This window comes from Microcaecilia unicolor, chromosome 1 (assembly GCF_901765095.1).
Source record: "Microcaecilia unicolor chromosome 1, aMicUni1.1, whole genome shotgun sequence".
NCBI lineage: Eukaryota > Metazoa > Chordata > Amphibia > Gymnophiona > Siphonopidae > Microcaecilia > Microcaecilia unicolor.
The window spans coordinates 366,927,954-366,955,858 of NC_044031.1; the positions used below are offsets into that span (position 1 = coordinate 366,927,954).

The 27,905-nt window shown below is 43.1% G+C and overlaps 1 protein-coding gene across 1 annotated transcript in view; it reads right to left on the reverse strand.

The window, feature by feature from the left end:
* Nucleotides 1-27,905, reverse strand: part of LOC115474425 — a 439,537-nt gene that overhangs the window by 266,310 nt on the left and 145,322 nt on the right. Inside the window, exon 7 of the mRNA XM_030209885.1 lies at nucleotides 21,261-21,297. Within this exon, the coding sequence (XP_030065745.1) occupies nucleotides 21,261-21,297 (37 nt within the window). The remainder of the gene's footprint in view (nucleotides 1-21,260; nucleotides 21,298-27,905) is intronic.

Genomic DNA, 27,905 nt, shown 5'->3' on the forward strand with positions numbered 1-27,905 from the left:
TAAATGCAAAACCCCATAAGATAGAATTAATAGAAGGGGCAAAGGGGCCGAAGCAAGACCCTTACCCCATACGACCTAAATTAGTATCCAAAACCCTGGAACACATTGGTAAATTATTGAAATGTGGTATTATTGAACCTTCAGTATCCCCGTATAATACCCCATTGTTTCCTGTCCCGAAAGGGGAAAACAATGTAAGGATAGTACATGATTTAAGAGAGCTAAATGAGGTTACAGGAAATCAATTTCCGATTTGTGCAAATCCTGCTACTCTTTTGCATACCCAGAATATATATGCATATAACACTGTTATTGACTTGTCTAATGCATTCTTTTCAATACCTCTTCATCCAGAGTCTAGGGATTTGACGTCATTTATAGTACAGAGTGAGGCATACAGGTGGACTAGGATGCCTCAAGGCTTTACTGATAGTCCATCGGTATTCTCAAAACAACTAATGATGGATTTAAAGGATTTCAGGAGTCAATTGCCTGACACGGTGTCATTGTTTGTCTATGTAGATGATATTCTACTGTCTGCTGAGACTGAAGCAGAATGCCTAGATTGGACTACAAAATTATTTTTGTTATTAGGAGAGTTAGGATATAAATGTAATAAGGAAAAATGTGTTATAGCTCAGTCTACTGTCACCTTTTTAGGACAAAATGTTTCAGCAGAACATAAGGTCATTATACCGGAAGTTATATCTATTTTAAATGAAACTCCGGTACCGCAAACAGTTACCCAGTTACGTGCTGTTTTGGGAATGTTAAATTACTGCAGACAATGGATACCAAATTATACACAAAAAGTAATGAGACTTTATAAACATTTGAAACTGCCCGCAGCCACACCAAAGAATACACTAATTGTATTGGAAGAACAGGATAAGATGGTATTGGCTAAGATTGTGAGGGATTTATTATCTCCAGGACCGTTAGCAGTAATAGATATCCAATCACCTGTGCATTTGTGGGTAAAAGACATGGGAAATAGTTGGGCAGCTATGATTAATCAAAATAATGAAGTAAATGCACCAGTAGCTTTTTTGTCAGGCTCTTTTAATCATGTGGAGAAGGGAATGAAAGAAATACCAAAGTTACTGACAGCTATAGTGGCTGCAGTAGGCAAGTGGAGAGCACAAATGCCTTTTGTTCCTATTGTAATACATACTAACCACACGATTAAAACGCTGTTGAGCCCTAGCCAGACGGCATTGACAGCCACTAGATTTGGCAAATATCAAGCAGTACTTTTAGGACAAGATATAAGAATAATACCATTAACTAAAGAACAGAGAAATAAGATAGATCTGCTTTTTCCTGTCGATCAAGAGGGTGAGATTGATACTATAGAAATCCCTACATTTCACTGTCTTACTTTTGAACCCTTATCTGATGGGTTAATATGGTTTACAGATGGAGCTTGTGAAAGGACTGTTGCAGGCTTTGCCTGCGTGCAGGTAGATGAGAATCTAAGAAAGATAATGCAAGTACAATATAAAACCCCTCCTGATCATACTGCACAGCATGCTGAACTTTTAGCCGTTATTACGGCCTTACAACACACTGATATGACTCAAAATGTCACTATATATACTGATAGTGGTTACGTTGCAAGTTCACTACAGTATCATATATTAAAATGGCAACGTAGGGGGATGATAACCAGTGCAGGTAAAAATTTACAACATTACACATATTGGAAATTGCTGTTTGAAATTTTGGCAAGAAGGGAATGTGAAGGTAGAAAAACTGCAGTTGTGTGGACCCCGGCCCACACTGAAAGGCCAACCTTTGAGGCACTAGGTAATGCAATGGCTGATGCAGCAGCAACGGAGGTGGTTAAGCAAAGTGAAAAGATTTTGTATAATACTAGACAGACACAGGAAGGGCCACTTACGAATGTAGATAAGATTGAAATGTGGCAGCCAGAGGGACAGGAAAGTGAAAAATGGTTGAAGAGAGGATGTATGAAATTGGGAAGTGAATGGTTTAATGCAGAAGAAGGATTACCTTGTATGCCAATGAGCCAGGCGATTAAGGTATTGGCTGAGTGGCATGCAACCATGCATTGGAATAAGGAAACAATGAGACAACAGTTTGAACAAAGGTTTTGGACCTTGAAAATTGATAACTTGATTCAACAGGTTGTGCAAAATTGCATGGTATGCAATATTAACATACCTAAACGAGGTCCTAAAATATCACCTGGGACACTTCCAATACCAGAAGGCCCAGCAAAAGAATGGTATATCGATTTCACCGATATGATTGTTCCAGTGCAGGGAAAAAGATATTTGTTAGTTTGGGTGGATGCTTTTTCAAGGTGGATAGAAGCATTTCCATGTAAAAGGGAGACAGCACATGAAGTGGTACAATGCCTGGTAACTCATATTATGCCAAGACATGGGTGTCCGTCTAGAATAATTTCTGATAACGGGACACATTTTAATAACAGTGTTTTGAAAGAAATGGAAACGATTATGGGTTTAACACACAGAAAAGTATCAGTGTATCGCCCCACCTCCAATGGTTTGGTGGAGCGCTACAATGGTATTTTAAAAACTAAATTGAGAGTATTACTGAAGGCTTTAAACAAGGAAACAGCAGGTAAACCATATACCTGGCTTGATTTGTTACCATTAGCTTTGATGGTTATAAGGGCCCAACCTAATGGGCGTACTAAATTGACCCCATTCCAAATTCAGACAGGACGTCATTTCTTCCCGATGCAGACAGCAAGTACTGATAGCACAGCTCAGTACTGGCAAAAGCTACAACCTATGTTGAACCTGACAAGTGATATGATCCGAACAAATGTAGCATCACAGGCAGGGACTACTAATGATGTTTGTGCTTTTAAAGTAGGTGATCTAGTACTGCGAAAGAACTTTACACATAAAACATGGAAGGATCCTGTGTATGTAGGACCTTTTGCTATCACGGCCCTTACTCAGACCGCTGCCCGTCTGGAAGGTCATACTTCTTGGATACATTTAGCAGATATTCGACGAATTAATAACATTGAACAAAATGTTGAATTTGACTGATTGTATCATATGTGCCCACTGATTGACATCATCCTTGTCCTTGCCAGCTATGATGAATGGGACTACAATGATAAAATTGAGTGGGCACCATGACTGTGATCCCAATAATACCTGTGTAAGAGATGATGAAAACCTTCATTGGACAAATGAGACTATTTATAAGCAAGCCTTGCTTATGGACAAGTGCCCACAGACATCATGTTGGTGTCTGATTAATAGTATGACAACTGAACACATTCCCCCGATAAAGTGCACTTACATGCAGAATGTTGTAACAACTGATTCAATGAATGTTATGCTTTTAATTTGTGTAATTTTTAATGCCACATCAACTAATGAGAAGTAAGAATGAATGACAGTGTATTCCCCTTTGATGAAGCTCACTGTCTGTATTCAAAGGAAATATAAATTTTGTACCCTAGTACAATTGAATCTGTTTAATGCAACATGTATTAGCATGTTTGCAAAGATGTGCCAGGATGTTTTTAAAATGATAATGATAACTGAAATCAGGAATGAATAGAACTTTAATATGTCAGCCAAAAATATTGAAAAAGCGTGCAGAAACTGAATGCCACAAACAAAGGGGGGAGGAAATTTAGAAGGGAGGTAAGGAAACAGACTGGAGCTAAAACAGATGTTTGAGTCCTGGAATACCAGGCCTCAAAAGGGAGGATTTGTTGAACAAAAGTATGAAAGATTTGTTGAATAAAAGTATGAAAAATGCGGAGTGGAAGGCTCCATGATTACAACAAGCTGTTTTAACACTAACCCTCCTGAGGCATGAAAAGAATGTGGCAACACATTAGCCAAAGGCAGGCTCCAGAAAGTCTGTGGGCTAAAAGGTAGGGGGGTAATAGAAAGCAGATGTTCTGCACATGATTAACAGTTTGTGGTATTCAGAGACTTGCACAGGAATGTTGTATGAGAGAATTAGTCAGAGGCCCGGTATAAAACTAGAGGGGAACAAAGAGGTAGTAAGCATTTTGAATTTTTCTTTGTCTGTGTATAGCATTTTGATTTGCCTTAAGCTTGCTGTAAATTGCTTGTGTGTGTAGATATGCTTTGAGTATAGAAATGCTTCCTGACTACCCCTATTGATGGTAATCAGCTTGTACACTAAACAAATGAGTAAACTGTTTATATTAAATATGAAATTCGTCTGGCCTTCTCTACAAAAGTGGCGGCATCCTTTTATACAAGATCCAAGTAGCAACCTGCCTATTGAGGAAAAATATGGCTACATGATTGTCAGTTTGGCCACTTGATTTCTGAAAACTTTAGAAAGTAGCATTGTCCTTAACACCAGGGATTGATGTGAAATCTCTTCTCCCAGACCGACTTGAAACCCTAAACAGGAAGTCCATTTAGGGGTGCTCCCCAGTCCAGGTTGGACACATTTATGGTCAGATTAATTTAAGGCTGAATTTGGAAGAGGCTGTCGCTTGTTAAATAAGCCTCAAGACAGGGGATGTCTAATTTTCTCCATACTGATGCCTTTCTGGAGTCCTTGAATGGCTTGACAGCATTAAGACGAAGTTTCATTGAGTTGGAATTCATATGGAGACAAGGGTATGAGGAGGACCGTTGTGGCCATACAGTCCAACACTCTTAGTATGGTACAGGAAGATGCTTGCCAACTTTGCATCATTTCCTCCACTGTAGATATATGATATGCGGTAGGTAGAAAATCTACAGCTTGAGTGGTAACCAGCATAGCGAAGCCAGAATCTAAAAACTCTTCAAAACCGTTCTGCAAAATGTCAGAACATAGAGACAAAGAGGCAATGAGTCTGCAGCCTGAGAGATTTATTTATTTATTTATTTATTGCATTTGTATCTCACATTTTCCCACCTCTTTGCGGGCTCAGTGTACAATAAGATATGAATAATGGAAATACATTTGTTACAACTTGGTTATAGGTTACATTGTACAAGTTTTGTGAAACCATCGAAGCATCATTAAGAATATAACAATGGGACATCAACATTGAAACGTTGGAAACAGACAATGGGAAGCTTAAAGGGCAGTGTTAAGGCACAGAGATATATGGTGTACATATTCCTGTGAGTAAATGTATGAGTGATGTGGAATTACGGGGGATGAGGGTTAGAAGTGGATGTATGAAGCATTGATGATCAGTGAGTGTGGACTCTATGTGTTTTAGCTCTTGCCATAAATTGTTTCAAACAGATGAGTCTTCAGTAATTTGCGGAAGGAGGCTTGTTCGTAAATTGTTCTTAAGTTGCGCGGCAGTGTATTCCAAAGTTGCGTGCTCGTGTGAGAAAAGGTTGACGCGTGTAGCGTCTTGTATTTCACGCCCTTGCAATTAGGGAAGTGGAGGTTGAGGTATGTTCTGGATGATCTTTTAGCATTTCTGGTTGGTAGGTCTATCAACTCGGACATATAGGCAGGGGCTTCACCATGAATGATCTTGTGGACTAGTGTGCATACCTTGAAAGTGACGCGTTCCTTAAGTGGAAGCCAGTGTAGTTTCTTTAGTAGTGGTGTTGCCCTTTCATATTTTGGTTTTCCGAAGATGAGTCTGGCTGCTGTGTTCTGGGCTGTTTGAAGTTTCCTCAGTACTTGCTCTTTGCAGCCTGTGTATAGTGAGTTACAGTAATCCAGATGGCTTAGGACGAGGGATTGCACTAGGTTGCGGAAGACGAATCTTGGGAAGAATGGTTTTATCCTTTTCAATTTCCACATGCAGTGGAACATCTTCTTAGTTGTGTTATTTGCGTGAGTTTCGAGTGTTAGGTGGCGGTCGATAGTGACTCCAAGAATTTTTAGCGTTTCTGAGATTGGAAGGTTTTGGTATGGTGTGTTTATCGCGTTGAATTCATTTGTATTGTATTGGGAGGTGAGTATCAGGCATTTAGTTTTTTCTGCATTTAGTTTCAGACGAAATGCATCTGCCCACGTGTTCATGATGTATAGACTTTGATTGATTTCGTTGAAGATTTCTTTGATGTCTTGTTTGAAAGGGATGTATATCGTCACATCATCGGCGTATATATATGGGTTAAGGTTATGGTTTGATAGGAGTTTTGCTAGAGGGATTATCATTAGGTTGAAGATAGTTGGTGAGAGAGGTGATCCTTGTGAAACTCCACATTCAGGTGTCCATGCCTTGGACGTGGTTGAATTTGATGTGACTTGATACGAACGCAAGGTTAGGAACCCCTTGAACCAGTTCAGGACGTTTCCTCCAATGCCAAAGTATTCCAGTATGTGTAGTAGGATTCCGTGGTCAACCATGTCAAATGCGCTTGACATGTCAAATTGTAGGAGGAGTATATTGTTGCCAGTTGCTATTATTTGTTTAAATTTAGTCATAAGGGTGACTAATACTGTTTCAGTGCTATGGTTCGACCGGAATCCTGATTGGGCATCGTGCAGTATTGAATGTTTGTTTAGATAGTTTGTGAGTTTGGTTACCATTCCTTCGGTTATCTTGGTTATTAGTGGTATGGATGCTACTGGCCTGTAGTTGGTTATTTCGCTTGTGTTTTTCTTTGTATCTTTAGGAATTGGGGTGAGTAAGATTTTTCCTTTTTCTTTTGGGAAGAGTCCGTTTTGTAGCATGTAGTTTATATGGTTCGTTAGGTCTATTATGAATTGTTGAGGAGAAGATTTCATGAGGCTATTTGGGCATGTGTCTAGTTTGCAATTGGATTTGGCATATCTTTTGAGAGTCTTAGAGATGAGGTCTTCTGATAGTAGTTCGAATTCAGTCCAGGTTCTGTCTGCTGGGTGTGTTCCTTCTTCTGGATCTAGACAGTCCAGAAGAGTGGCGTATTCTATAGGACTAGCGGGTATTTTGTGTCGTAGTAGTATAATTTTCTCCTTGAAGTACTTCGCAAGGTTGTCGACGTCTGGCATATCTTTGCCATTGTTTGTAACTGGTGTGGTATCTAGCAATTTGTTCACGAGGTTAAAGAGTCTGTGTGTGTCTTTGTAGTTGGGTCCTATTATTGTTTTGTAATGTAGTCTTTTTGTCTGTTTTATGGTGTATTTGTATTTTCTCCGAAGTAGTTTCCAATCGTTTAGTGTTTGTTCGTCTTTCTTTTTGTTCCAAGCTCGTTCTAGTTTTCTGACTTGCGTTTTAAGTTTTTTCAGCTCTTCGGTGAACCATGGGTTTGCTTTTTTCCTGTGTGATGTTCTGGTTTGGATTGGGGCGATTTTGTCTAATGTTGTTGTACATAGGTCATCCCATTCTTGGAGGAATTGGATGGTGTCAGCGTTTGTTGTCCATTCGTTCTGGTAGATCTGTTGCCAGAATGTTGTGGGGTCTATTTTTCCTCTCGTTGTGTATGTTGTTCGCTCACGTTTATTGGTCGTGTTTAAATGTGTTTTTCGCCAGCAAAGAGTGATATTTGCTTTATGGTGGTCTGACCATAATGTGGGTGTCCATCTTGTGTCAGTGAGTATAATAGTTGAGTCCGATTCGAATTTGTTCGTTATGATATCTAGTGTGTGTCCTTTTTCGTGGACCTTGATCAGCCAAATCAAAGCATGGAACATTATTAACTCCCAAACGTCTGGGTGAACAACCAAGTTTTTAATTTAGACTGAAACCACAGGGCATGAAATATTCCCCTGTAACTGCTCCTGGCACTGAATTTCATAAAAAAGGACCTTGATTACTAGAAGTATAAAGCAAAATTCCATACAAATCTTGAGAAGGGCCAGAAATGTGATTACAGACAGCTGTAATGAGTGAGACGGCATATAGAGGAAATCAGCTAAATAAACAAGTCATTAAAGATTAATGTGAATCTTATATGGAATCTCTTTATTGAACACGAGAGACAATCCAAGTACCATAACAATCAGAGATAAACACTTTTTAAACTGACAAAATTTGTTTTCTTTTTTCTTTTTCTTTGAATAATTGCTATATATTGGTGTATCTTTTCAAAGATTGTATCTTTGTATAATAATGAAAACTAATAAATATAAAAAAAATTTTAATTCTAATACAAAAGAACTGTCTTATCCATAGAAACATTGAAAAATGTAGGCAAAGACGATATTGTCTATCCAGTCTTCCCATCCATTACATCTCCTCTCCAGTTAGAGATCCTATGTACTTGTCCAAAGCTCGAGTGGTAAAATAACTGGTGCTTATTCAAAACATGGAGAAAAAGCCCTCAGAAACCGCAGGTGGATTGCCTGGGGTTTAGTGCGTGGTTATAAGAAAAGCACAATGAATTATAACACACGCTACGATTCTATCCCTGGGCAAAAAAACTCCATTTTAAGCAGGCTTCAAATTTTTGTGCCTTAATGTTGCTGAATAAACAACATGAGTTTCTCTTAATGTGTTCAATTATTTTTCTTGGACATTACAAATGCGGGTACTGTCAGATATACATAGTAACATAGTAGATGACGGCAGAAAAAGACCTGCACGGTCCATCCAGTCTGCCCAACAAGATAACTCATATGTGCTAATTTTGTGTATACCCTACTTTGATTTGTACCTGTGTTCTTCAGGGCACAGACCATATAAGTCTGCCCAGCACTATCAATTTGTTAATCCTAAAACCAATAGGGTCCACAAATTATTACAGTTTACAAATTGTTCCTCTGACCATGTCATATATTCTTTAAGATGTCCCTGTAATAAAATTCACATAGGCATGACAACAAGACCATTGAAAGTTAGGATTTTGGAACACAGATCCAATATTCGCAGATCCGCTATCAAAGAACCCATCATGGAACACTGTATTTTTCACAAACACAAATTCGAAGAATTAGAATGTTTTGTGTTAGATCAGGTAAGGGATTCATCATAGAGGTGGCAATCGAAAACTTACTTTATTAAGAAGGGAGGCCAGGTGGATCTTTGAATTTGACACTTTGGAATCTAATTGGCTGAATAATTCCATTGATTTGCATAATTTCTATTAAGACACGCCCATTACATAACGTACACGCGAGTATTTATACCAGCTAGTTGTATGTGGACGCCGAGGCGCCATTCTGAAATGCTGTATGCTTCCATCTCAAGTATGTCTGACCGTGGGGTGATTTTGATAGTGCAGTTGCTACTTTGTGTAGATTTCCTCTTTTATCATTAAGACTGCGTAATCTTTTTTGTTTGTTTCAGATTTTCAGCACAACCTTAAAGCACTCCGTTCCTGAAGAAGCCTTGTTTCTAGGTGAAACGGGTTCCCGTAGAACAGATAGCGATGAGTGCCTGATTCAAAAGCTAAGTGTTAAATCTTTTGATATGCTGAAAAAAGGGAAATCGATATAAAGAGAAATTGATGCAATTTTATAAAAAGAAAATTACTTGAAAAAATAATTGAACACATTAAGAGAAACTCACGTTGTTTATTCAGCAACATTAAGGCACAAAAATTTGAAGCCTGCTTAAAATGGAGTTTTTTGCCCAGTGATAGAATCGTAGCGTGTGTTATAATTCATTGTGCTTTTCTTATAACCACGCACTAAACCCCAGGCAATCCACCTGCGGTTTTCTGAGGGCTTTTTCTCCATTTTTTGAATAAGCACCAGTTATTTTACTGCTTGAGCTTTGGTCTGGTATTAGGTTACAATTTATGCTTCAGTGACACTGCATTTGTTCTGATTAATTATCCTATGTACTTGTCCCAAGTTCTCTTGAACTGTTTTCTTTTCCACCACTTCTACCATGAATTCACTACCCTTTTGGTGAAGTATTTCCTCAGGTTATTTCTAAGTCTATCCCCTTTCACCTTCGTCCTATGCCCCCTCGTTCCAGAGCTTCCTTTCAATTGAAAGACTCACCTCCTGTGCATTTATGCTGCATAGGTATTTAAATGTCTCTATCATCTCTCCTCTCCCGCCTTTCTTCCAAAGTATACAAATTGAGATCTTTAAGTCTGTCCTCATATGCTTTATGACGAAGACCACTGACCATTTTAGTAGCTGCCCTCTGGACCGACTCCATCCTGTTTTAAATGCTTTTGAAGGTGTGGTCTCCAGAACTGTACACAATATTTTTAAATGAGATCTCACCAGAGTCTTATACAGGAGTATCATCACCTCTTTTTTCCTACTGGCCATTCCTCTCCCTATGTACCCAAGCATCCTTCTAGCTTTCGTCGTCGCCTTTTCTATTTGTTTGAATACCTTAAGATCAGCACATACGATCACACCCATGTCCCGCTCCTCTTTCATGCACAAAAGTTCTTCACCCCCTGAACTGTAACATTACCTCGGGTGTTTGCAGCACAAGTGCATGACCCTGCATTTTTTAGTATTAAATCTAAGCTGCCAATTTAAAAACCAATCCTCTAGCTTTGTTAAGTCCTTCCTCATGTTATCCACATCATCAGGGGTGTCTACCCTATTGCACATTTAAGTATCATTCTCTAAGAGGCAAATCTTACCAGACAGCCCTTCAGAAATATCACTTACAAAAATGTTAAAAAGAACCGGCCCAAGAACCAAAACTTGCGGTACACCGCTGGTAACATCCTTTTCCTCAAAATGAGCTCCCTCTAATTCAGCATGGTCTTCAGAAAAAGTTTTGTCTGTCCCCCACCCTTTCTCCACCTCCACACCTTTCTCCTAACCCCTGACCACACTCCAACCCTCACCCCCTTGCTCATTCCTCCTCCCACACGTATCTCTGCTCCCCTTCCCCTCATTCACCCCCCCCCCCCCACCCCCCACAGGCACTATTCCCCCATTTTTTCAGTTTTGTGTCATACGATACCTCCAGGGCACCTTGGCCAATTCCAATCTTCCTCCTCACCACTGCATATACACCGATACTATCCATAAACTCGATCAATATGGATCTTCTCCCAAGTCAGGATGCAGGTCTCATTGGTATCGGCAATAGAAAGGGGTTTCTTTTTGTGGCCGATACCAATGAGACCTGCATCCTGGCCGATACAGAGGACCCCCTTTCTGCCAGCCCTCTGGTTCCTGGGGGTCTCAATCGGCATGCCTGACTCCTCATGCCATACTTCCCTTAAGTATTTTGTAAAATAGTCACAAATTTTGTAACCAGCTCTAGCTTGCTAAAAGGTTTTTTTTAAGTTCACTGACATCTACTATGCCTAGAAGGATACTGCTCTGCAGCCCCCATCTTCTGCACTACGCCCTTCCACTTTAACAATCTCTTCCTTTTTTTAGATAGTTTCCAGGGTCATATGTGGAAACAGTTGAATCTTAAAGCCATTATACTCCATTGTGGATTTTTGTCTTGAGATCTGCAACATTGTTCCACCTCCTCATAGCTGAGCAGTTTCTTTCATGGCACATGGAGCTGCTCCCAACACAACTTTGTCTGAGTTCTCTATGTGCCCTCTCAACATTATACACTGTAGAATCCAGAAAGCACTCCCTTAGGGATTCTTTTATTAAGCGCCAAATATCTATGGAGGAGTACCCTAGTGGTTAGTGCAGTAGACTTTGATCCTGGGGAACTGGGTTCGATTCCCACTGCAGCTCCTTGTGACTTTGGGTAAGCCACTTAACCCTCTATTCCCCAGGTACAAATAAGTACCTGAATATACTATATAAACTGATTTGAATGTAGTTGCAAAAATCACAGAAAGGCAGTAAATTCCATTTCACTTTCCCTTCGGTAACCCCAGTCTAAGGTTAGAGCATCTGCTATAATTTTCATTTTCCTTGAGCCTGTCCTTCACAATTCGTTCCTGTATGTGCAAAGGTTGAACTGAGAAACTCTTGATCTTCATCCAGACTTCCAGAGCTGACACACTCTGTTTGGTATTAGTCACGCATGTGACCAGGCTCTCAAAATGCTCCTCAAATTTGGTAAACACTGTCTACATTATTTATTCTTTCACTTCTCTTATTGCTCATAAAATCACTATGTAGTCGTCCTTTTGCCCCAAGATTTTTTCTGCCTCTTCGCCACTTGCCTCTGAGTGTAGGCTCCAAGGTTTGCTCTTCCACTCTCAACAAGGTCTGCACCCTAGCCTTAGATTCATATTTTTCTTTGATTGTCTTTGCAATCCACCCCTTCAAAGTTTCAGAATCATAAATTGTAGCTTTTATGGTTAATAGGGATCCCCCTTTGTGCGGACACTACTAGATATTAGCTGGGTGAAGTGATGACTAGCTCAAAGTCTATTAATCTTGTCTGTCTGCCATCCCCTTCATACCAAAAGTCAAATCAAATCCTTATTTGATAGGCAGTCAATGATTGTTCGTGTAAAATGAGTTAATTTTGTTGGGCAGACTGGATGGACCGTACAGGTCTTTGTCTGCTGTCATTTACTATGCTATGTTATGTATGTAAAAGTGGACTTAACTGATCAAATTTGTAAGCGTGACCATCTTTATACGGTAATTTTAATAAGATGGAATTGTCAAAAATGAGCTGTGACTCCTAGGAAAAGTGTATTTTCATAATCAATATATGAAATGAGCATGTACTGTACCCAAGGCCATCCCTGCAAATATTGGTAAGCTAGGGCCTTAAGCCCCCCCCCCCCCCCACTACATAGAGTGGAGTGGCCTAGTGGTTAGAGCACCTGTCTTGCAATCCAGAGGTAGCCGGTTCAAATCCCGCTGCTGCTCCTTGTGATCTTGGCCAAGTCACTTAACCCTCCACTACCTCATGTACAAACTTAGATTGTGAGCTCTCCTGGGACAGAGAAATATCCAGAGTACCTGAATGTGACTCACCTTGAGCTACTACTGAAAAAGGTGTGAGCAAAATCCAAATAAATAATAAATAAATAAATAAAAAAGGAACTGACTACACTTCAAATACTCATACAAAACTAATCTAAATAGAAAAAAAGCTCTTCCACAGGCAGTACTGGAACTGAGCTTCTCTTTATGGTGCTTCAGAATCACCTGAGTTTGTAAAAGGATGGTGCCAACAATCAAATGCAGCAACAAGTGACCTTTGTTATCTCTTTCAATGGTTGTCTCAATGATGATTCATTCATCTGATCCTATAGTTAGGCTGGTTGTAAAGAAGAGTGCTTGCGAACTAACCAACTACAGGCCAGTAGCATCCATTCCATTAATAACCAAACTAACAGAAGGGATGGTGACCAAGCAACTCACAAGCTATTTAGACAAATTCTCAATACTACACGACTCCCAGTCAGGATTCCGATCTAACCACAGTACGGAAACGGTACTAGTTACCCTCATGAATAAATTTAAACAATTGATTGCAAATGGCAAGAACATACTACTTCTACAATTTGATATGTCCAGCGCCTTCGACATGGTTGATCATGGGATACTACTACATATCCTCGAATATTTCGAAATTGGAGGCAACATTCTCAATTGGTTCAAAGGGTTCCTAACCACACAATCATACCAAGTGACATCTAATTCGACTACATCAGCTACATGGATACCTGAATGCGGAGTTCCACAGGGATCCCCCCTCTCACCGACCTTATTCAACTTAATGATGATACCATTGGCCAAACTTTATCAAACCAAAACCTTAACCCATATATATATACGCCGACGACGTAACTATGTACATCCCATTCAAACAAGACTTAAAAGAAATTTCCAACGACATCAACCAAAGCCTACATATCATGCACACATGGGCGGATGCATTTCAACTGAAACAACGCAGAAAAAACCCAATGCCTAATACTCACCTCGCAACATCACACAAACAAATTCACCACCTTGAACACACCAAAACTGACTCTTCCAATTTCGGACACCCTAAAAATTCTGGGAGTCACTATTGATCGACACCTAACACTTGAGAGTCATGTGAAAAACACAACCAAGAAGATGTTCCACTCAATGTGGAAATTAAAAAGAGTAAGACCTTTTTTCCCAAGGGCCGTTTTCCGCAACCTGGTGCAGTCAATGGTACTAAGTCACCTAGACTACTGCAACGCACTCTACGCTGGTTGCAAAGAGCAAATAATCAAGAAACTTCAAACAGCTCAGAACACTGCAGCTAGACCAATATTCGGAAAAACAAAATATGAAAGTGCTAAACCCCTACGAGAAAAGCTACACTGGCTCCCACTTAAAGAACGCATCACGTTCAAAATATGTACCCTAGTTCATAAAATTATTCACGGAAGTGCCCCAGCCTACATGTCAGACCTGATAGACTTACCACCCAGGAATGCTAAAAAATCATCCCGCACATTCCTTAATCTGCACTTCCCCAATTGCAAAGGTCTAATACACAAAACAACGCATGCGTCAACCTTTTCCTACCTGAGCACACAATTCTGGAACACGCTACCGCGCAACTAAAAAACAACCTATGAACTAACTAACTTCCGCAAACTTCTGAAGACCCATCTCTTTAACAAGACATACCACAAAGAACAACAATTATGAATGCCTACACATATACCTAGAACTGTCTCATAATATTCGATTGTTAAACTACTACTGTTATGTCATTATCATGTTACCCTAGATCCTTCTGTAATACCAAATGTATATTTTCTTATGTATTTCCACTATACATGATATATTGTAAGCCACATTCAGCCTACAAAGAGGTGTGAAAATGTGGGATACAATTGCAACAAATAAAATAATAAATAAATAATAGAGAGAGATTTCTAGAGCTGTGCAGACTTCATTTTATCACAGCAACCAAATAAGTCAACTGTGCCCTTACTTGAAGTAGATCAGAAGGCTCTTGTTACTTTGGTACACGTATTTATCACAAGTAGAATAGATTACAGCAACTCACTATTCTGCAGGGTTATCAGATAGAGCGAATGCTACATACCTGTAGAAGGTATTCTCCGAGGACAGCAGGCTGATTGTTCTCACTGATGGGTGACGTCCACGGCAGCCCCTCCAATCGGAACACTTTTCTAGCAAAGTCCTTTGCTAGTCCTCGCGCGCCGATGCGCACTGCGCATGCGCGGCCGTCTTCCCGCCCGAACCGGCTCGTGTTCGTCAGTCCCATATGTAGCAAAACAAAGGCAAGGGAAGACACAACTCCAAAGGGGAGGCGGGCGGGTTTGTGAGAACAATCAGCCTGCTGTCCTCGGAGAATACCTTCTACAGGTATGTAGCATTCGCTTTCTCCGAGGACAAGCAGGCTGCTTGTTCTCACTGATGGGGTATTCCTAGCCTCCAGGCTCACTCAAAACAACAACCGGGCCTCGCAACGGCGAGGACATAACTGAGATTGACCTAACAATTTATCCAACTAACTGAGAGTGCAGCCTGGAACAGAATAAACATGGGCCTAGGGGGGTGGAGTTGGATTCTAAACCCCGAACAGATTCTGAAGCACTGACTGCCCGAAGTGACTGTCGCATCGGGTATCCTGCTGCAGGCAGTAATGAGATGTGAATGTGTGGACAGATGACCACGTCGCAGCTTTGCAAATCTCTTCAATAGTGGCTGACTTCAAGTGGGCTACCGACGCTGCCATATCTGATGTCCTCCTCCTCCTCCCACGAGGCCTCACCATCGGTATCAGACACAAGTTCACGAACCTGTGTCTGAAGCCGTGCCCGGCTCGACTCCGTGGAACCACGGCCATGGTGGGAGCGTCGAGAGGTAGACTCCCTCGCTAGCACCGGCGAAGCTCCCTCCGCCAACGTCTTCGGGGAGCCTTCCTGGGAGGCGACCACAGTCGGTACCGCAAGCGGCACCGATGTCGGAGACCTCACCCCGGGCAAGGGGCCAGCCGGCGCCTCACTCGACGGTACCGGTGGCGCAAGCACCCCCTGTACCGGAGGGGAAGGGCGCAACAGCTCTCCCAGGATCTCTGGGAGAACGGCCCGGAGACTCTCGTGCAGAGCGGCTGTAGAGAAAGACATGGAAGCCGATGCAGGTGTCGATGTCAGAGTCTGTTCCGGGCTGTCCAAGGTGGAGTGCATCGACACCTCCTGAACAGAGGGTGAGCGGTCCTCTCGGTGCCGATGCCTACTGGGTGCCGACTCCCTCGGTGACCCAGAGCTCTCGGTACCGACACGGGAAGGAGACCGGTGTCGATGTTTCTTTGACTTTTTCAAACGAAGCATGACACCGGAGCTTCCCGGCACCGACGAGGAAAACGTAGAATCCAGCCGTCGCTTCCTCGGGGCCGAGGCCGAAGAAGGTCGGTTTCGGGGGGGCTGTACCGCAGGAGCCCTCAGGGTAGGGGGAGACCCACCCGAAGGCTCACCGCCACCAGCAGGGGAATGGACAGCTCTCACCTGCACTCCAGTCGAAGCACCACCGTCTGACGACATCAGCAGAAGTGGAGGTCCCGGTACCACAGACGCCGACGCTGCCTTCCGATGTCTCGGCCCCGATGCAGAGGGTCGATGCCTTGATGCACTCGATGCAGTCGCGGCCGAGGACGGAGGTCTTGACGCTGCCGACGTCGATGCACTCGATACTCCCGGTGCCGATGCCGACGAAGAGCCCGGGAACAAAACGTTCCACTGGGCTAATCTCGCTACCTGAGTCCTTTTCTGTAAAAGGGCGCAAAGACTACAGGCCTGCGGGCGGTGCCCAGCCCCCAGACACTGAAGACACGATGCGTGCCTGTCAGTGAGCGAGATTACCCGGGCGCACTGGGTGCACTTCTTGAAGCCGCTGGGAGACTTCGATGACATGGGCGGAAAAATCACGCCGGCGAAATCAAAACTCGTAATTGCGGTAATGCACCAAAAAAGAGGGGAAGAAAAAAATTCGACCCGAGGCCTCAAAAGGGCCTACCCCGAAAACGAAAAGAAACTTAACGGGGCAAAAACTGGAAATACCGGAAGGGGAAAAAGACCGAAAAGGCCTTCTTCCAAAATCCTTTTCCCTTTTTTTTTTTTAGCAAAAAAGCCAAAACGACGTGCGTGGTCGACTTAAGGGGCGCGAACGGCGTAACACGACCGTACCGAGCGCGGACGAAAGAAGACTGACGAACACGAGCCGGTTCGGGCGGGAAGACGGTCGCGCATGCACGGTGCGCATCGGCGCGCGAGGACTAGCAAAGGACTTTGCTAGAAAAGTGTTCCGATTGGAGGGGCTGCCGTGGACGTCACCCATCAGTGAGAACAATCGGCCTGCTGTCCTTGGAGAATACCTTCTACAGGTATGTAACATTCGCTTAAAGTCTGTATGGCCATTGCACATAGCCGCCTTTTAAAGGAACCTCTGTTGTTGGTGAGTCTAGATGCCGAAAAGGGGTGCCGGCCTGGGTGGCAGTTGACACCGGGGATGCAAGGGCGCCGGCGGCTGAGGGCCAGGCGAGCCACAGTGGGAGGTATGGCAGGCGCAAGCACTCCCGATACTGAAGCACATTGCTGCATAAGGCCGTCGAAAAGCTGAGGGTGCAAGGCTCGGGGATGCGCTCGAGGGCCATCATCAGGAAAGACTGTGGGGTCGGCTGGGGCGCAGGCTGCAGAATTGCCGAGGACGGTGGGGGAGCAGAATCTTGGCTGCTTGGAGACGCACGCATCGGCACCTCCTGGGTGGAGGGGGAGCAGTCCTCCCGACGTGAACACTACTCGGGTGCTGAATCCCTCAATGCCCCAGAGCTCCCGGCACCAAGTGTCGATGGAGATCAGTGACCGCGATTCTTGGCCTTTGTCTAATACACATCACCCCATGCTCTTTGGTGCCGGGGACAATGTCAAATCCTCCCGGCGCCTCAGGGTCGGGTCCGACTATGGACGGTCATGAGGGGGGCCTGCATAGCAGGAGGCCTTGAGACAAGTGGAGACCCACTCAACGCCTCACTGCTCCCAGTGTCTCGAAGCAGCCATTCCTACCGCGACTTCTGATGCAACCTTCTATGTTGACACCGACGCCTCCAACCGCAATGCCAATGTTGACATAGAAGAAGCGGACCAGGCTCCAAATAATTTCTCGCATTGAGCCTCCCAGAAAACCTGGGTCCTTTTCTTCATACAAAGACAAAGGACACAGTTGGCAGGGCTATGGTCGGGCCCAAGGCACTGAAGACACCAAGAATGAATGTCCTTTCCGAGATGGTCCAGTTGCACTGGGTACAACACTTGAAGCAACTGGGAGTCTTCGTGGTCATGGAAGGAAAAATCGCTTTCGCCAAATTAAAAGTTGCGATGGTGCCTGAAAAAAGGGGAAGGCTCAAAAGAAAAGACCTGACTAGGCAGATCTGAAAACGGCCCACATCGAAAAAGAAAGGAAATTTAGACGCGGGGCAAAACTAAGAAAATAAAGGCTTTTTTTTTTTTTCTACAGAGGCAAACAAAACAAAAAAGAAAAACAAGCGGGTAGGAAACCGCCGAAAGGCACTCAAAAATCGCTCTAACTGGGCATGCCAAAAAGCAGCAGCTTCTCAAGCGGAAAAAATGAAACTAAGGCGGGTGGGAAGGCATTCGTGCAAGCGCTCCTAAAAGCTCTGGATTTTTCTTTGACAAAATTTGCTGAGCTGGGCGACGCGGGATGGCGTCTACCCACTTGTGAGAATAACAGAGCCTGCTTGTCCGGAGAAATATATATCACAGAACTGGAAAATGTGGGCACATTTAAACTGACTCTGGACTTCTGGAAGGTAGCTCTGCCCTCATTACTGAATATTTCTGTTTTAAATAGTAGTAAAAAACAATATTAAGTGCACGTTTATAATATACCACTGCATTCCACAAAACAAAAGGAGCAAATTCCCACAAACCATCTTTCTCTTTCGATCCAGGCACAGGAAAAAAAAAAGATTTTAAATGCTCTCAGGTTTCAACCTAATTCATGTTTAATGTGGAATATAAATGTCATAAATAGGTAAATAAATAGATAGAAACTCTGAATGTTGAGCACCTGATTCTCATAACATGTCGTCTGTTTTCGAGACCCTTTACCAGGAGAAAAAAAAGAAATCACTTCACAAATATAACAGATGCTAGGATGTCCCTACAACCAGCCCCTCCAAATGACACACTGATTACGATTTAGAACAAGTTACTACTCTACCTATGAAATGTTATTCCACTATTATACTTCTGTGTATATCCGTATGCTGCACAAGCTGGCATGTTTGAAAATAAAAGCAAGATTAAATAAAAATGCTACCAACAATAAAGAATGACAATTTGGATGCAGCAGCTCATAGGTATGTTTTCTTTGTTTTGAGTGTATGCAGAACGACAGCTGCGTGGGGAAGGGGAAACAGAGACTAAGCTAAGTGGCTTCAACTTTTTGACATTATGCCGTCTCCTGTTCTCAATCAAACCTCCTTGGTTCTAATTGCACAGGTGGGCACATTGCAACAGCTCATTTTTGTTCTTATCTGCACTTGCTGGCGGACGGGCACAACCCATTAGTCTGGACTGATCCTTTGTGACGTAATTGAATTGGTCATTGGACAGAAAACAGAGGGTAGAATTAAACTGCCATTTTTCTCAATGAAGGAGGGTGAATAGTGGAGTGCCACAGACATCTGTACTGGGACTGGCGCAATTTAACATTTATATATGATCTGAAAATCAGAACAAGCGAGGTGATTAATTTGCAGATAGCACAATACTATTCACGGTTGTTACAACACACAGAGACTGAAAACTGGAAGAAAGACCTTAGGAAATTGGAAGACTGGGTATCCAAATAGCAGATGAAATTTATTCACGGTTGTTACAACACACGCAGACTGAAAACTTGAAGAAAGACCTTAGGAAATTGGAAGACTGGGTATCCAAATAGCAGATGAAATTTAATGTGGACAAACAGAAAGTGATGCACATTGGGAAGAATAATCCAAATAGTTACCTAATGCTAGGGTCCACATTGGGAGTCTGCACCCAAGAAAAAGATTCAGAAAATCTTCTGCCCAGTGTGCGGTGGTAGCCAAAAAAACCCAAACAAGATGCTAGGAACTATTAGGAAAGGGATGGTGAATAAGACCAATCATACTATAATGCCTCTGTATCGCTCCATAGTGCAACCTCACTTTGAGTACTGCACTCAATTTTTTTTTTTGCTGTATCTCAAAAAAGATAATTAGAAAAGGTTCACAGAAGAGCGACCAAAATGATGAAGGGGATGGAACTCCTCTCATATGAGGAAAGGCCAAAGAGGCTAGGGCTCTTCAGCTTGGGAAAAAACAGCTGAGGGGAGATGATGATTGACATCTACAAAATCTGGAGTGGTGTAGAATGACTAGAAGTGAATCGATTTTTTTACTCTTTCAAAAAGTTCAAAGACTAAGGGGCACTCGAAGTTACGTGGAAATTCTTTTAAAACAAATAGGAGGAAATATTTTTTCACTCAACAAATAGTTAAGCTCTGGAAATTGTTGCTGGAGGATGAGGTAACAGTGGTTAACATAACTGGGTATAAACAAAAAAAAAAGGTTTGGACAAGTTCCTAAAGGAAAGGCCTATAGTCTGCTACTGAGATAGACATAGCTTCCCCATGCTTGCCCTGAGATTGGTAGCATGGAGTGTTGCTACTATTTGGGTTTGTCAGGTACTTGTGACCTAGAATGGGCCATTGATCTAACCCAGTATGGCTATTCTTATGAACCAGGGAGGAGGCAGGCAAGCCAGCAGCTGGATTACGGAATAACAATTATGTGTCTCATTTTATCTCTGTTTTGTAATGCTTAGGTTTAAGCAGGTTAAAAAATTTAAATGGGATTTTAAACCTATCCTGGGGGTACCCCAGCCAGTCAGGTTCTCAGGATATCTGCAATGAATATGAATGAGAGAGATTTCTATACCAATGAGGCAGTGTAAGCAAATCAATCTCATAAATATTCATTGTGGAGATCCTAAAAACCTGGCTTGCTGAGGTTTCCCCAGGACAGGTTTTGGAATCACTGAGTGACAGTTTTCTGCTCTGCTCAGTTGCACCCATCCCATTATCTTTTCCTGGAAGGGAGGGGCTGGAGCAAACCCCCCTGGTGCTCTGGAGTCTAAAAAGAAGTGGTGGAACTATGCTACATTCATGCCCCCAAAGAGTAAGCCCTGAATAAATATATATAAAAGGCCTACCCCAATGACCGTACGTAAATGATCGTACCGGACAACACACAATCTTCATCCCTTCCGACCCTCCACATATACCTCATTCGATCACTATACAACCTTGTATTTGCTATCAACTGACTGGGCAAATGCCTTGACGGTACTATGTAAGCCACATTGAGCTTGCAAATAGGTGGGAAAATGTGGGATACAAATGCAACAAATAAATAAATAAATATAATTAGTGACATCTATTCCTGATCTAAATATACAGTTACTTCATCCCAACCCAAGATTAGAATACAGATTTTTAAAAGTTCCAATTACCTGACATTAATGGCTCTGGCTTGGGGCCAGGATCAATCTAGATAAAGAAAAAAAAGAAGGGAAGGGGTGGAGGGAATAACAATTAGTCAAATATCTTATTTTACAAATATATGCCATTCAGCTATGAAAAAAATACTTTTAAAATGACAGAACACTGGATGCTTGTTAATGCCTTTCAGTATCAGCAACAAGAACATAAAACCAAATTGAAACACATGTGCCACACAAACAGATCAATGGTCTATCAAGTCTAGCATCCTTTTTCTAATAGTGGCTACTCCAGGTCACATGTGCCTAGCAGGATCCCACAGAACAGATTCATTCCTTGTTGCTTACAGCCAGACAAAAAACAACAACAAAAAAAAAGCAAGCAGTGGCTTTTCTAAATCTAGTAATGGTTTTATTGATCAATTCACCCTACTGTTCATGATAACGCCAAGATCCATTCCTTGGTGTTGACTCTTGACATGGAACCCAGTACCTATGAATGTATGGCAAGGAATATTTTTCCTTATCTGCTTTACTTTGCACTTGACCACGTTACATTTCATCTGCCATTCAGATACCCAGTATTGTTAGGTCCCCCTCTAAGTCTTCACAATTCGCTCATAATTTAGCAAATTGGTATAATTTTGTACTTTGCAAATCTGATCATCTTTCTTGTTGCTCCCTTTTCCAGATCAATTATAAATGTTAAAATCATGAGTCCCAGGACAGATTCCTAAGGCATACCATTATTTACTTTTCTCTATTGAGAGAACTGTTTTTAGTCTTATGCTTTACCGAATCTATCCTACTTCTGTCCCACTAAGCCATGTAATCGGTAGTTTCATTTTTAAAAGTAACTTCTACCATTTTGTTCAGCACTGATGTTAGGCTCAACAACCTGTAATTTTATCAACCTTGAAGCCCTTTTTACCAACTGGCATTACATTGGCTACCCTTCAATCCAAGGGTACTGTAGCTGATTTTAGTGATAGGTTACAGATATAATAGATCTGCAATTTCAAGATAAATACTTTCAGAACTCAGCAATATATACGCTCTGGTCCTGGTTATTTGTTAGTTACTCTTCAGTTGGTTAATTTATTCTACTACAGGGCTACCCCAAATGGAGTCAAAAAACTTGCTTTAGGCGTCACACCTGAGCGGGCAATACATAAATCATCACTGTCCCGTACCTCCTGAGGTCAAGTACATTCTGTGACTGTAATAATGGGGCCATGGCCACAAAGTTTGAGTAGCACTGCTCCATTGCACCTTCAAGAGTCACAGTGATTTGAATCAGTTTCTCTGAATCATCACTCTAAAAGAGTATTTCCGGTATGGGTACCTTCTCTACGTTCTCCTCAGTAAAGACAGAAGCAAAGAATTTGTTTCTTTAAACTCTAAATCCAGGAAAGGAGACACAGATCCAAATGAAGAAAAAAAAATCTCTCTGTATGGCAAACCAAATGCTTGTGTGAACAAAACAATAAACAAGATCCGATGTGGCCGTGTTTCAACAAATGCCTGCTTCAGGGGTGTAGTTATGTCATATGGGATTCATGGCTTGTTCTTCCTCATCTGGATCAGTCTCTCTTCCTCAGTTTAGTTTTTGGTACTTTTGATCATCTTTTTGCCTCTGCTTTGTTAATTTTGTTTTCTACTGCTATATTTTCCTCCCTGAATATATTGGCTGCTCAAAACTTTTTTTTCTGCCATTATCAGATTTTGCAAAATACTGCAACAAGATTGAAAGGGTTAACTTCTCTCAACAGAGCTCCACTGGCTCCTTGTATGAGCTCGTATATTTAAAATGTGTACTATTGTTTTTAGATTAATATATGGTTTAATCCCTAGTTCCATGCCTTCTTTATTCTTATCTAATTGCTCATATGCTAGTGATAGCAATATTTTACTTTTTCTTCCAATGTACAATGTACACTATAAACATTTTCATACTGCCTCTTTTCCTCATCAAGCTGTCAAATGAGGGAACTCGTACCATTAATATTAAGACAGGAATCCTGATATTGAGATTTAGAAGGATGTTGAAGACTTATTTATTTAGGAAATATTGAAAATTGCTTATTACTTAGCTTTGTTATTGATTGTATAGTGAATGCTACATACCTGTAGAAGGTATTCTCCGAGGACAGCAGGCTGATTGTTCTCACTGATGGGTGACGTCCACAGCAGCCCCTCCAATCGGAACACTTTACTAGCAAAGGCCTTTGCTAGTCCTCGCGCACCCATGCGCACCGCGCAGCCGTCTTCCCGCCCGAACCGGCTCGTGTTCGTCAGTCCTATACGTAGCAAGACAAAGACAAGGGAAGACACAACTCCAAAGGGGAGGCGGGCGGGTTTGTGAGAACAATCAGCCTGCTGTCCTCGGAGAATACCTTCTACAGGTATGTAGCATTCGCTTTCTCCGAGGACAAGCAGGCTGCTTGTTCTCACTGATGGGGTATCCCTAACCCCCAGGCTCACTCAAAACAACAAGCATGGTCAATTGGGCCTCGCAACGGCGAGGACATAACTGAGATTGACCTAACAATTTATCCAACTGAGAGTGTAGCCTGGAACAGAATAAACATGGGCCTAGGGGGGTGGAGTTGGATTCTAAACCCCGAACAGATTCTGAAGCACTGACTGCCCGAACCGACTGTCGCGTCGGGAATCCTGCTGCAGGCAGTAATGAGACGTGAATGTGTGGACAGATGACCACGTCGCAGCTTTGCAAATCTCTTCAATAGTGGCTGACTTCAAGTGGGCTACTGACGCTGCCATGGCTCTAACATTATGAGCCATGACATGACCCTCAAGAGCCAGCCCAGCCTGGGCGTAAGTGAAGGAAATGCAATCTGCTAGCCAATTGGATATGGTGCGTTTCCCTACAGCCACTCCCCTCCTGTTGGGATCAAAAGAAACAAACAATTGGGCGGACTGTCTGTTGGGCTGTGTCCGCTCCAGGTAGAAGGCCAATGCTCTCTTGCAGTCCAATGTGTGCAGCTGACGTTCAGCAGGGCAGGAATGAGGACGGGGAAAGAATGTTGGCAAGACAATTGACTGGTTCAGATGGAACTCCGACACTACCTTTGGCAAGAACTTAGGGTGAGTGCGGAGGACTACTCTGTTATGATGAAATTTGGTGTAAGGAGCCTGGGCTACCAGGGCCTGAAGCTCACTGACTCTACGAGCTGAAGTAACTGCCACCAAGAAAATGACCTTCCAGGTCAAGTACTTCAGATGGCAGTTCCAGACCGCTCGTAACTCCAGGAGATTGATCTGCAGATCGCGTTCCTGGAGGGACCAGCTTCCTTGGGTGTGAAGCCCATCGACATGAGCTCCCCACCCCAGGAGAGACGCATCCGTAGTCAGCACTTTTTGTGGCTGAGGAATTTGGAAAGGACGTCCCAGAGTCAAATTGGACCAAATCGTCCACCAATACAGGGATTTGAGAAAACTCGTGGACAGGTGGATCATGTCTTCTAGATCCCCAGCAGCCTGAAACCACTGGGAAGCTAGGGTCCATTGAGCAGATCTCATGTGAAGGCGGGCCATGGGAGTCACATGAACTGTGGAGGCCATGTGGCCCAGCAATCTCAACATCTGCCGAGCTGTGATCTGCTGGGACGCTCGCACCCGCGAGACGAGGGACAACAAGTTGTTGGCTCTTGCCTCTGGGAGATAGGCACGAGCCGTACGAGAATCCAGCACTGGGAGAAGATGGGACTTTGGATAATTTATCACAAACCCCAGTAGCTCCAGGAGGCGAATAGTCATCTGCATGGACTGTAGAGCTCCTGCCTCGGATGTGTTCTTCACCAGCCAATCGTCAAGATATGGGAACACGTGTACCCCCAGCCTGCGAAGTGCCACTGCTACTACAGCCAAGCACTTCGTGAACACTCTGGGCGCAGAGGCGAGCCCAAAGGGTAGCACACAGTACTGGAAGTGACGTGTGCCCAGCTGAAATCGCAGATACTGTCTGTGAGCTGGCAGTATCGGGATGTGTGTGTAGGCGTCCTTCAAGTCCAGAGAGCATAGCCAATCGTTTTCCTGAATCATGGGGAGAAGGGTGCCCAGGGAAGGCTGCCAGCGGGAGAACTTGTCGAAAGCGGTATCCCGCTGGTGGAGCTGCTCTACCACCTGTTCGACCTTCTCTCCAAAAATATTATCCGCACGGCAAGGCGAGTCCGCAGTCCACTGCTGGATCCTATTCTCCAGGTCGGAGGCACGCAGCCATGAGAGTCTGCGCATCACCACACCTTGAGCAGCGGCCCTGGACGCAACATCAAAGGTGTCATACACCCCTCTGGACAGGAATTTTCTGCACGCCTTCAGCTGCCTGACCACCTCCTGAAATGGCTTGGCTTGCTCAGGGGGGAGCTTGTCCACTGCACTCCAGTGGAAGCACCACCGTCCGACGACATCAGCACAAGTGGAGGTCCCGGTACCACCGACGCCGACGCAGCCTTCCGATGTCTCGGCCCCGACGCAGAGGGTCAATGCCTCGATGCACTCGATGCAGTCGCGGCCGAGGACAGAGGTCTTGACGTTGTCGACGTCGACGCACTTGATACTCCCAGTGCCGATGCCGACGAAGAGCAAAACGTTCCACTGGGTCAATCTCGCTACCTGAGTCCTTTTCTGTAAAAGGGCACAAAGACTACAGGCCTGCGGGCGGTGCCCAGCCCCCAGACACTGAAGACACGACGCGTGCCTGTCAGTGAGCAAGATTACCCGGGTGCACTGGGTGCACTTCTTGAAGCCGCTGGGAGACTTCGATGACATGGGCGGAATAATCACGCCGGTGAAATCAAAACTCGTAATTGCGGCAAGGCACCAAAAAGAGGGGGAGAAAAAATTCGACCCGAGACCTCAAAAGGGCCTACCCCGAAAACGAAAGAAAACTTAATGGGGCAAAAACTGGAAATACAGGAAGGGGAAAAAGACCGAAAGGCCTTCTTCCGAAATCCTTTTTTTTTTTTTTTTTTTTTAAGCGAAAAGTCAAAAAGACGCGCGAGGGTCAACTTAAGGGGCGTGATCGGTGTAAACACGACCATACCGAGCGCGGACAAAAGAAGACTGACGAACATGAGCCTGTTCGGGCGGGAAGACGACCGCGCATGCGCGGTGCGCATCGGCGCGTGAGGACTAGCAAAGGCCTTTGCTAGTAAAGTGTTCCGATTGGAGGGGCTGCCGTGGACGTCACCCATCAGTGAGAACAAGCAGCCTGCTTGTCCTCGGAGAATACATTTTTATCTTTTCTTAGTACATTGTTTATCAAAGATGATTGCTTTCTTCTCTCTTAAGTTTTGTAATCCGCACTAAACCCTTGAGTAAGCTATGGAATATATTGTACTGTACTGAATACCCTTATACCACTCAGTAATCCAGTGGTCCAATTGACTTCCTTATCAGTTTCAAACTGTTTATTTAGAGACGTTTTATTATATTTTTGCCTCCATAACAAGTTTCCTTCTAATCTCATTTTACAAGCTTCCCTTTCTGAAGATACACTACAATAGCTTTCCTTAATCTACTCCCTTCAGTGAGATCAAACTTTGACCACATCATCATCACTATTGTCTAGCAATCCTATCACCATTATACCTCTTGCACCAGGTCCCACACTGTAAAAAAGACCTAGGTATGAAGTAGTATCCCCTCTATCAGTTCTAGAATTAGCTGCTCCATGAAGCAGTCTCACTTTTTGTTAGCATTTCACAATTGTCCTTTCATCATGGTCAGCTGGGTGACCAGGGGCCCTGCACAGCATTCGACATCAAGACAAGTGGAAACCCACTCGATGCACTACTGCTTCCAGTGTCAAGAGGTCCAGTAGCAGCCATGTGGACCGATGCTGTCAATGCAAGTCCAGTATCCTGTTTCCAACAGTGGTCAATCCAGGTTACAAGTACCTGGCAAGATCCCAAAACAGTAACATTGCTTATGTCTATGACAAGCAGCATAAAATCTGTGAATTTTCTCCAAGTCCATCTTAATAATAGCTATGGACTTTTCTTTTAGGAAGTTATCCAAACCTTTTTTAAAACCAGATAAGATAACTGCTTTTACCACATTCTCTGGCAATGAATTCCAAATTTGCTTAATCATTGCGCTGAAAAATATTTTCTCAGATTTGTTTTAAATGTACTACTTAATAGCTTCATTGCGTGCCCCCCAGTCCTAGTATTTTTGGAAAGAGTAAACAAGCGATTCATGTCCACCCATTCCATTCCACTCCTTATTTTATAGACATCTATTTTATCTTCCCTCAGCTGTCTTCTCCATGCTGTAAGTCTCACGATTTAACAAGGTATCACCACTCCTTTACTCAGTTCATTGGCTTCCCATCAAAACCCAGGTTGCCTTCAAATTGTCTTTTTGCATTCTATATATTCAATGGTATCGCCACTGACTATATGCTCCCTTTGACTTACCTCTATATGCATTATTTCATCCCTGGATCCAGAGAATTCCTAATTCTCCATCATCCTAATAGACTGTTTACAAAACAGTCCTCCTATTAATGTACTAATTGGTGGAATCTTTTTCTAAGGGTTGTTAGATCTGTACATGATCAGCATATCCACCGAGGTGGAAAAGAACAGCAATATCCCATGGATAGTCTAAGGAGCAGAGGAGGAGTGGGAA